This window comes from Lygodium microphyllum, chromosome 12, assembly GCF_053477565.2.
Source record: "Lygodium microphyllum isolate KBCC chromosome 12, Lygodium_microphyllum_v1.1.10, whole genome shotgun sequence".
Classification (NCBI taxonomy): Eukaryota; Viridiplantae; Streptophyta; class Polypodiopsida; order Schizaeales; family Lygodiaceae; genus Lygodium; species Lygodium microphyllum.
Window position 1 is genome coordinate 47,907,959 of NC_141146.1, and position 11,615 is coordinate 47,919,573.

At 40.0% G+C, this 11,615-nt stretch overlaps 1 protein-coding gene across 1 annotated transcript; it reads left to right on the forward strand.

Moving 5' to 3' along the window:
* The first annotated feature begins 6,631 nt into the window (after positions 1-6,631).
* LOC148027730 (uncharacterized) lies at positions 6,632-8,799 on the forward strand. Its single transcript, XM_087689425.1, has 2 exons — positions 6,632-7,650; positions 7,695-8,799. The coding sequence occupies exons 1-2, from the start codon at positions 6,970-6,972 to the stop codon at positions 8,583-8,585; spliced, it is 1,572 nt and encodes a 523-aa protein (XP_087545551.1). The 5' UTR covers positions 6,632-6,969; the 3' UTR covers positions 8,586-8,799.
* The last annotated feature ends 2,816 nt before the right edge of the window (positions 8,800-11,615 follow it).

An 11,615-nucleotide genomic window follows, 5' to 3' on the forward strand; every position in this document is an offset into this window, starting at 1 on the left:
TCGTTTACATTGCATCTACACATATGCATTATATTTGATAAGTTCTTTTGTGAGTAAGGCCATCCTTTGTCATTTGAAGTAATAGATTGTAACTATAGAGGTAGCACATGTGTTAAAAGGAGTTGTTATCCCTCAAGATGTCACTACCATTAGCCTAGCCTTAGCACATTGTTCTTTTATGTACTAAGGTCAATGTTTACCATGTAAGATAACATGGATAGTGCATTGTATGCTGATTTCTTACGAAAATGTGTTCTCTATACAAATGGTAGTATTGGACATGCACAAACACAAACATAGTTGTTCTATCATACATTAGTTATAATGGTGAGGGGAGCATTAGTGGTGCACCCTCATGCTTCCTAGCTTTCATGTGGTTCAAGGCCAATGGTGGTTGTAGTTCATGCAAAAATGGATTCACCAACTCTACCTAATAGATTGCCTATCACCTTACACAATCTAATACAATACGACTTTATCCTTGGACTTGAGTTATGTTAATTTCAAAATAAGAAACCATCTCTTAGATAAAATGGCACCATTTCATTCCTTTAAAGTGACCAATGCACAATACAAACATATGGTTTGAATTTTTGCAAAACCCAAACCCTTAAAAATTGGCAAATTTTGAGACCTATGGCATCTTGCTTTTTCACCTTTATATGTCGGTGTCCGTATGGCATGTTGTGGCAATGTTAGTTTCAAGTAAAAGTGGATATTGACCAGCAACTACAAAAGGAATGTATTGTAAAAGTTCCAAAAGCGTTGAGATTTTTTAGCCAAGGTGAGACGAGGATAAAATGTTAAACTTACAAAGGCTAAAGTAGTTGTTTAGTTGGGAATTCATTAGACATTCTTGAGGATGCAACTAAATATCACTAAATCTCTTTTAGTCCCAAAAGTAATATTTTTGGTTAGTTATCTCCATGTCTTAAAAGCATGAAAGTTGAGGACCTAACCAACCATTAAAATGTGTTTTAGCTTACATGGCATAGTCATTCTATTGCAAAACCCCATAACTATCAAAATATTCAAATATGCATGTTTATTAAGACCTAAATGTTTGTTTAAGCTGTAAATAAACTTGCTTCTACTCAAACAAGCTACTAAAATCGTTCCCAACTATGTACCGGTAGTACATCAATTATCATTAAGCTATCATAATTTATGCTTTGTCTTATGGAAATTCCCAACCTAAATACATGCACATAGTTTCCATAATACTACTTCATGATTTTTTGTGTTGGTTATAGCCTATTTGTCACAATACACTATTTATTGAATTAGTTAGACGTAATAACATGCACTTATTCAAAATAGTGTGATGTGATATTAAAAAAATTGGGACCACTAGCTTCTTCATTTTTGCATTGTTGATGATACTAATATTGTTATTTTACACACATCGCTACATGTGAAACAAATCACTAAAGTCCTACCCTTCTAGAAGATATGCATGTTTGATACACCCATTATTTTACTTGGCGAAGCATAAACATAACTTGTTGTCAAATCTATGTAGTAGTGTTTGCTTTTCATTGAGTGAACTCGAATCAAAGTTGCTCTATGTGCATACACGCACTAACATGTGTGAGTGCATGCACGTGTATGGACATAAACACAAAAATTAATGTTGCATTTCTTTGACACGCCTCCTTGAATAACTTCTTGAATAATGGTTGCATGGATGATTCATAACCATAATGATGCTTCTTAAAGGCCTAACAAGGGATAAGATTCTTAGTTCCATCTGTCTTACCTTTTATCATGTTCATGCACAAAGAGCTTCTTCATTTTCATTTTGCAAAATCATTACTTCAACTAAATATTCATACACACACAAACACTTAGACACCCATGTACATGTTCTACGAGTTTCTTAATTGTGTGCTACAATAGGCAACTTGATTATCAAAATCATGTTACTATTGTAAATCTTCTCAAAGATTAAGGCAACCAAACTGATTAGCAAAACCTCAGGTGTCTTCCATTCCTCCACATAGAGGGTAGAAAATTTTCAAGTTTTGATAAGTATAAAACTTGCCTAAAGAAGCCTCATAATGCTTTTAGGCATGCCACAATGGTAACTAGTCTAGGATTATTGGTATGTTTCATTGAACCTCCATGAGGGGGCTAACATAGGTCACACTTATCAAACATAATTTACTAAGGGAGAGATTCTAAAATCTTCCACGTTAAGGGTGCCCAATACTTAGGTGGAGAGCAATAGATCATGACCAAATACTTAGGTGGAGAGCAACAAATAGATCATGACCCATGACATATAGCTAATAAATAACAACCTTGATCAATTTTGCAAGAATCAAACCTAACATGGGATATCATGTGCAACCATGATTTGAAAAGTGAAACCCTTTCCCCATGAGTGAGAGCCTAATCACTCTTGTAGACATTCCAGAGTGATCCAAATTATGTGTAATGGGTAGCAATAAGCCCCCAAGTTACATACTCATTTCAAGCCAATATGATCTTCCATAAGCATTAACTCTTTGTAAGAATCAGAGCAACATGGGTCAAGAGCTATAAACAAGATCTAACATTTCTTCAAGTTTTAAACACATGAACCGTTTGAGCTACAAGCCTCTATAGAAATACAAAAAATGCATACAAAACATAATCACTTTAACATTTCTAACAAAAAGAGAAAGTAATGTGATGCTTCCAAAAATTTGTGAATGGTTTGATTCTTTGGTTCGCATGCACAAGTATCTTCTTGGTTATGCTAAAAAGTATCCCACACATACATGAGCAACATAACTAGAATCTTTACTTGTTTGTTTGAGAGTGAAGTTTTTATTTAATCACTTGGAAAAGAAGGGCCATTGTTTGCCAAATCACATTAGAATCTAAGCAACATCTTCTTCAAGAATGTAAAATGTAACCTTGTCCCTCCCTTTTCTCTATAGGCAAATGTGAAAACCGATAGTTATTTATGAAAAGGCATGAGGACACATCATTATGGAAAATGTGTACATCCTTGGTGAAAAGGTAAAATGGAGAAGTATGTCTTGCAAATGCAAGAAAGGTTTTTTCGCACACCCTTTTTGAGGCTAGTTCTCTTTACACTTCTAAAATGCACTTGTCCCAATCAAAGAAAGCATCATGTCTAGCGTCATAACCGTGTGGGTAGAGGGCAGAAGGTGGGGAAGATTTGCTTTGGGATGGGGAGATGGTGGCATGGAGTTGTGAGTAATGCTCAAGGGTAGGCTAAGGTGTAGGTTCACTGTTTTGGAAATGTTTATCTATTCCTAAACATTATGTAGTTAACTTTACAAGGAATGGGCAATGCCAAATGTGATGCTTGCCCTAGACATGTCACTTTTATACAGCTATGTTGGGGTCCTTAAGTGGGATCAACTAGTTGATTGGTATCTAAAACTCATCAAAAAAGAAATCTTAAGAATTTCATATAGATATAAGAGAGCCACACGAGAGTCAGGTGGGAAAGAATTGAATATATATTTGAGGAGGAGTGTTCATCTATTACTCATTGATAAAATCTTTCCACTTGCAATAGATTGTTTCATAGATTATGCACTCTTATCAAATATTAAAAGCTAACATCATTCAAGGAATGATAAAAGTTTCTAAAAATCTCCGTACAACAAATTCTTTTCAATACTTTTCTTGTTAAAAGGAAGACTAGCTATGGGAGTTCATTTCAAACCTCATATACATGTTTACATGCTTAATAAAAGGGGACTACATGATAGGAGTAATAACCAACTATAGATGTATCACAAGATTTGAAAGCACTTAGCTAATTTGGTCCAATAATGTTGGACTTATCTAGGATTACAAGCTTAAGCAACATACTTTAAATTCATAAGCTTCATGCACGTAGGCCACAAAGAGTGAAAATTGAGTTCCCATGAGATGTAATAATTATACATGGCATCCTAATATTAACTTTGGATTCACAAAACACACACATGAAGGTTTGAGCCCAATTTAGACACAAAATGTTCATGTTTGGAATATGGAGAAATGGAATGATGCCTTTCATTAGCCACTTATATTAAATATCATAAATTTTTAGTACAATATTTTGGAACATACCATTCATATAGAACAAGAGCTATTATCATACCTTGTAGATAATATTCAATAAATTTGGAAATAGAAAGAATCCCTATTATTGAGCAAACTAGACTTAATTCCACAAGTAAGACAGAGAATTGGCACTTGAATGGTGGTCTTGTATATGAAGACTATAGGAGTAGAACTTGTTTTATAGGGCCTATAGGAGGAGAACATTCTTTGAGTAATTCATTGTCAATAACACAACAAACCCACACTTCAAAATGGAGTAAGCAAAAGAGGAAAACATGAGTTTTGTATGGGGAATAAAAAAGTGTTCAAAGCAATAGAACTTATTGTGTCACTTGTTTTACAAAATGTTTTTACGGAAGCAAAGCATATAGCAACTACAACTTGTGACCAAGTTTCTAGATAAGCTCAATAAATAAAACTTACTTAGGGAGGTTTAAGAGGGTTCAAATGATACATTTAGATAAGCTCACTAGTTAAAACTTAGCATAATCTTCTAATTCCTTCTTTTCTAGGAGGTATAAGACTCTTCTCTACATTTTTGGTCCTTTTAGTCTACATCTTCATACTTATTGAGAAACTTATTATTAGAGTAAAACTCAACTCTTTGATATTAATCTCATGAAAAGTCACTGCTCGCCTTGTGATGCTTTGCCACACGCAAAATGTAATTGCTTTGCTGCTCCATTTATTAACAACATCCAATACTCTTCAACATGAGGTTACGTGGGTTATATGTTATACTCCCTTGAGATGCAAAATGTGAGGTCCTTCCACTTCGAGTCATCTTCGTTTTATGAACTTTAAATCACTCATTGATTGTCTGGAGCCAAAACATGAGGTTTGAACTCTGCATCATGAAATTCTATGCTTATAGTACGAACACTTGGTGTTTTGATTCAACTTATCAATCTTACAAGTCATTATTGCAAAATGAAAAACAATTGTAACATGATTTATGGAAATGAGATGATTGCTATAACCTTACAACAAGTTTTCTCTTGTTAATTGAAACCTCTTCTATGTTGGATCCATTGGTCTTGTTCTTCCAAAAGTAGTATTGGCCCACATCATCATGTTAAAGTATAATTATTTGTGATTTTGCGTATTATTAACCATTGGTGGTTAGAGGAGCATTATTGAAAAACAAGACGTGTGCACATGGTCCATAAGACACTAATAATATTGTAACCTCCATCTCTTGTTGCTTGAAACCTCCTCTACTTAACAATTAAAAGAACTCCCTTGTTTCCTTGGTCCCCTTGTTGTAAGAGCCCCATCACACTAGGTAGATATAGGGGCTCATAAGCTCTAGTGCTCTCTCAACATGCTTTGGCATGTTGGCTTCGATTGTTGTATTTCATAAAAAAGGCCCTTACATAAAACCAAAGCAAATCATCAAGTAAATTCATATGCTTAATCAAGTTCAATGCTTCATCAACCACATTGTTAAAATGATCCACAATGTTTAGCAATATAGACTAGTCATAAAAACTTCTTATGAGTTATGCCAAAGCCATGATACAAGGAGGTTGATTCGACCTACACTAGTCATGGTAGTTGAGAAAATCAGTGTGTGGCTAGTTGTCTTCAACTTGGACTTGGAGAAAAGTAGGAACACTTAGCAGTATAAACTACTCATAAAGACTTCTTATGAGTTATGTTAGAGCCATGACACAAGGAGGTTGATTGTTACTACACCAGTCATGGTAGTTGATAAAATCAATGCATGGCTAATTGTCTTCAACTTGGACTTCGAGAAAAGCACAACTACAACAATAGCTGGTCAAGGTTGTACCCCTCAAAGGGGGGTACTTGATGAGTGGACCCAAGTTCACTTTGATTGTGGAGAGCAAACCTCTTTTTTTCTATCGACTCTTTCCGCGTGTTTCTTTTACCCTTCCCATTAGAGTAGACAAATTGTTTCATTTCTTAAATCAAGGTTTATAGTTGTTAAGACTTACTCTCTCCTCTCGTTGCATGGATGTGCTTGGCTACATCGTTGTTAAAACTTGTGCATGGTCAATCTACTATGAAGTCTTCAAAGTCCCTTGTGCAGGCCAATATACTTGTGTGGGGTTCGACTCTTATCAATTTTTCTAGTGTATGAAAATTGTCTCTTCATATAGCTAGAAGAAAAAAGGCCCTTAAAAACTCGCTACATGGGGGCACTCTAGGGTGGACCATGTGAACAACCTCTTACATACACATCAAAATCAAAAGAGTGAATGCTAATTAACTAATATTGTGTTATTATGATAATCAAAAGGGCTCAATGGATTGTGCTATTTTTCTAGTATTCCTTTTCTTTGCAACGTGTGGGGTGAAGGGAGCGGTCATCTACCTTTTCCTTGTTGACAGTTGACTCGGCAAGTATATGCAAATGCCAAGTTATGTAGAAAGAGGGAGGAGGAGAAGAAGAAGAAGCAAAAGGAGAGGACTCGAATAAGTCATCCAATCCGTCCATCGCCTGACAATAAATCCACCCATCCATCCATAATCCATTCATAAGATAGACTGATTCATCCATAAATCCATCCATTTACTCATAGATAGACTGATTCATCCGTTCCTGGATATAACCCATTCATCATCGGAAGATACATCCGCCTGTTCATCCATCCACCCATCACCTTTGTACCATACATCCGTCTATTCATCCATCCACCCATCACCTTTGTATATACATATCCATCCACCCATCCATTTATACATACAATACATATATACCCATCCATTCTTCCACCTGCCCATATACCCAGTCCATTCATGTATCTGATGTGCCATTGTCCTTATTCTTCCTTCTGCTCTGCTCTCATGAATACCAAAGCTTCAGCTTGAGTGTCAAATTTCTGTTGCAATTCCAATTTCCATCCTTAGTGTGTCCTGCCATCAGCAATGCCTTTACCTGAAGTGGGCTCTTGCTCCTCTCCTTCTGCATCCCCATCACCTTCTTCCTCCTCCTCCTCCTCCTCTTCTGCTTCGTCCCCCTCCTCTTCCTCCTGTGCCGCTGCCGAGCTATGGCGGTTCCAGGCCCATGACCAGCTCTGCTCGGCCTCCTCTTTAGTGAAGGAAGGCCGGATTAGGCAGCAGCAACAGCAGCAGTTTTCGGCGGTGGCTTCAGGAGACAGCAAGCAGATTGTGGCGAGGGCGATGCTGCAGCATGGAATAAACCGGGTGGCGGCGACGGCCGCGGCCGCAAAGGAGGTTGATGCGGAGGGCAAGGTGGTTTTGGATGGGGGCATGAGGGGTGTGAAGGTGGGCGGTGGGGGAGAAGGGGGCGGCAGCGGTGGAGGCGGCGATGCGATGGGCGCCGGAGAGGGCATGGTGGGCGGTGACGAGGAGGGGATGATGGATGAGGGCAAGGTTGAGGGCAAGATTGAGAGGGCAGAAGGGAAGGTGGGGGTGGGAGGCAGGGCGGCGGCAGCGGCGCTGTCGGCGCACGCGGCTGTGGGCGCAGGCTGTAAGGCAGGCAAGCGGCGGTCCAGGGCCAGCAACAAGCCCCCCATCACAGTGCTGTCTGCGGACACAAGCAATTTCAGGGCCATGGTGCAGAAGCTGACAGGCATCCCTGCCTCTGCTGCTGCCTCCCCCTTCCTTCTCAGCAGCAATAACAATAGCAGCAGCAACCATCATCAGAAGGCCTTCCATCAGCAGCAGCTCTGGGGCTCCCCTGTTCCCCCCTCCCTCTCCCCCTCCTCCTCAAGCCCCACCCCTCTCGCCTGCCACCCGTCGTCCCCCCATTGCCCCACACCCTTGACACCTCATCCTCCTTCCTCTCCCCTCCCCCCCTTCTCCACCTGCCACGTCAGCAGCTTTTCCCCCATCCCACCACCACCACCTCCTCCTCCCCCTTCCCTGGTTTGAATCTGCCCTTCAGTAAGGGGAGCTTCACACATGGGCCTCACTCCACCACCCTATCTGCTCTTAGGTCTTTACTTGTTCCCAATTCCAACAATCTTGGTTCATCAGCATCCTCCTCCTCCTCCTCCTCCTCATCATCATCAGCATCATCTTTATCTATACCTTGCAGTTATGGCTCATCATCCTTGTCTTCTTCATCATCAGCATCACTGCCCAATCTGTGGGAGCCTTCAGAAGATGACAGATGGAGAGGGAACAACACCATCAATAACAATAACATAAGCAATGGCTACATACTAGACAAGCTCAAAGCCATGGATGACCATACCAAACAGGCCTCTTTGACATGTGGAGTTGATGATGCCATCAATAGAACAGCCTCTGTGAGTAGTATTGATTCGATCAGTAGGCTTGATTCCCTCAATAGACTTGATCCCACCATCAGTGGAACTGACCCCGTTCATGCAAATGACCATCCTGACAGCCTCAGACATCAGACAATGAGCTTAGAGAGAATATTGATGGAGGATGATAGAGTGGATTCCGAGTTTTTCCCCAATAGAGCATACCACACAGACCCATGGAACTCCTTTGAAGGACCCCTCAACAGCAGCCTTGCTCCCAAATTGGAGATTGCAAGGCTTACTTGACTTGAGAATAGCCCACTATACAGCTTCTCAATGTAGAAGATAGTACCCATGTGCAAACCTTCCCTCCCTCCCTGGCGCTTCCCGAACCTTGTTGATGGAAGCAAAACATAGACAGAAGCAACTGAATTCTAGATGCAGATGAAGACTTTAAAGGATGTTCTTTTTGTCCATTGTTAGTAGTTACATATATATATATGTAGATTCCTAAACCTCATATTGATGTTCACCTTTAAAACGGCAATCCTCAATACATACATACACTTTGTAAAGAGAGAGGCTCAGATATTATGAGTGATGTTCCGAACCTATTCCACTTATTATGTGGTAACACATACCTGCTTGCTTCTAGGTACTCACAATTTCTTCGTGATTTGGGGAGGAAACATTATCAATATATGTCTTCGTTATCTTTTTTTAAGAACCATCTGTGCATCATGCATAGCTCATGAGAAAGAAGACTTTTGCTACAGACGGCACACATCCAAGAGTAGTGCAGGACTGTTAGGCCATCTCAATGTATTGGGAGACCTGATGGAGTAAGCTTCAAGGATTGGCTGGTCACAGTGGTAGGAGTTGTTTAGCTTTCATGTTTGCAAGGAGTATGCTGTCTATGCATTGTTCTAAAATCATTTTTATTCATCTACGCATTTGTGATACTTTGGGAACTTTTAGACCCATGTTAGGTGGCTGGTTTTGTCTGCCATGAATTCTCTTCTCTCTCTCTCTCTCTCTCTCTCTCTCTCTCTCTCTACACACACACACACATGCGTGTAGTGTGTGTGTAGGTAAGAGTACTAACTACTGTCATTCCTTAGTTTGTTCAGACATCCTGGCAGCTTGTCATCTTATGACGGTTGGGTGATGGGTCTGAGCTAGCATTCTGTGACAAAACAGGGGGTTTACTGTATCTTTTGTGTCGCATCATGCCAATTCTCTCGGTCTGTTTTGCTACCTCGGTATTTGGGTACTGCACTAAGAGCATGTCTAATGATCCCCGACCGTCAAGTACTTTAAACTGTGGAAGACAGAGTCTCCTGTGGTACTAGTAATAAGCATGAGGACTCATCTCAGGCTACGACTGCCAACTGGGTTGCCAAATTATGACTCTCTCTTCACAGGATGGTGGTCCTGGACGGATGCTGAAAGGACCATTTAAGATGCTGAGAGTCCCACCAGATGTAGAAGCTCCTTCGGGGGACGCTTGTCAATGGATGATGGTCTTTGATGCAAATGCCAGTGAACCAGTTTGATTATGAAGCTGGTGGCATCACAGAATTGGGCTCCACCTTGGACTTTGATCGCCACTTAATGGAATATTCTTAGATGCAAAAGCAGATTCGCTTCTTAATCCCAGCATAATTTGCCAATGCATTAAGCTCGTATAGTTAGGCTTCACAACTTGTGGTTAGTTCGAATTTGACTGCTGAGTTTGTAGAAGGGGCTCCATGCATCCAATTGAGTATTGCTCATCTCTGCTGAGTCATTAAGGCTTGATGCAACTTGCTTCTTAGCTACACCCCAAGAATGAGCGAGTAGTGAGAGCTGCATCATGCCCATGCCTTGGGCATGTAGAAACTCGAGTATAGGTATAGCAACCACACAAGTGCAAACTTGACTTGGACCCCACCTCCACCAACTGGGAGAGAGAGATTGTACGTAGCCATTTAGAGGAGAGAGTGAGTGAGAGAAAGAAGACTTGAGGAGAGAGAATGTGAAACATCCTGATGAAATTATGAATGGCTACCATATTTTTCAAACTCTAGCTAGTGCACTGAGTACCCTGAAAAATAGAAGCACTACAACTCCAAAAGTTCTGGCATAAAGGTTAAGTGTGGTTAATTAAACCATCCATGTAGTATTAAACCTAACTACACAAACTTGTGGGAGTAAAATTTTCCTAGGCATACCTTAGCTCAAGCTCATTCCACTTGCAAGCTATTGTATCTATAGAAAATTTAGCAATGCCAATGCAACTTTGGTCCATTCTCTTAGCTAATATTTCGAGGGTACCTCTATATACCTCCCCCTCCAAATACTTAGGGGGGAGGTGGCCCTTTGTGGGCATTTGGGTGTGCCTCTTATCGAAAAACAATTGACGCCCCCACTAAGAAAATGAGGGAACTAGTAATTCACCCCTAGTAGGTTATCTTTTAAGGCATGCGATTTTGTGTTGTGCATTAAAGGGGTATATTTGTGCAAACTTGAGAGTTGGTACTTCCATCTTCTCCCTTGTTTCATGAGAGCCAAAGCTTAAATAGAGAGAGTGTGTATGTATTGTGTGTGAGGAAGAAAGTGAGTGATGAGGAAGGAGGAGCTCTCAACTCTATTCTTTGCTTCTTTGCTTCTTTCTTCTTCTTCTTCTTTTTCTTCTTCTATTCAACCATCACCACATAACAAGCTTAGCCTCACCTTAAGGAAAAAAATGTTGGATTGTAAGGGAGAGTGAGAGTGTGAGTGAGGGATTGAGAAAGAGAAGTTTCTTCTCCATTCTTACATCTATTCTTCTTACCCTTACTTCTCTTCTCATCATGGAAACTATAGAGGTGAAGGTGAAATAGATTGAAGAAGTGAATTGAGAGCACCAAGAAAGTAGTACTTGAACCATGGAGACATCAAAGCTCCCTTTGGTGGATTAGAGTATAGCATGGAGGGTAAGTTAGTCTACTACACCTTTACAACTTCTCTATTCCTCTACATTCCAGGGTTTGAGTGGAGAAAGCATAGTTGACTTAGAGCTAAAGTATGAGTCAGTTATATGAGAGATAGCTTGAGCATAGAGAGAATGGAAGCTCTTGAAACAATAAGGTCTTCACCAACGTCCCATCATTGAGTTTTTAAAGCCCAACACTTTGGTTCTATTATTGAGATCAAGGCAAAATATGTTCTCTTAATATTGCTTAGATTCTCAGCATTGTGCAAGTATAGTAGGCTATGATAGCTCAAAGGATTGAGCCTTTTCTCTCCATTTGAGAAGGCATCACAAATTTGAATGCAACTAGCTTGATGGATGAAAGTGAGCAGAGAAGGCTA

What these genes read in the sequence shown, in the direction of transcription:
- LOC148027730 (XM_087689425.1), top strand. Translation starts at nt 6,970, where the DNA reads ATGCCTTTACCTGAAGTGGGCTCTTGCTCCTCTCCTTCTGCATCCCCA. An exon ending in TGACAGGCATCCCTGCCTCT is followed by an intron (nt 7,651 to 7,694) that starts GCTGCTGCCTCC and finishes TAACAATAGCAG; the next exon opens with CAGCAACCATCATCAGAAGG.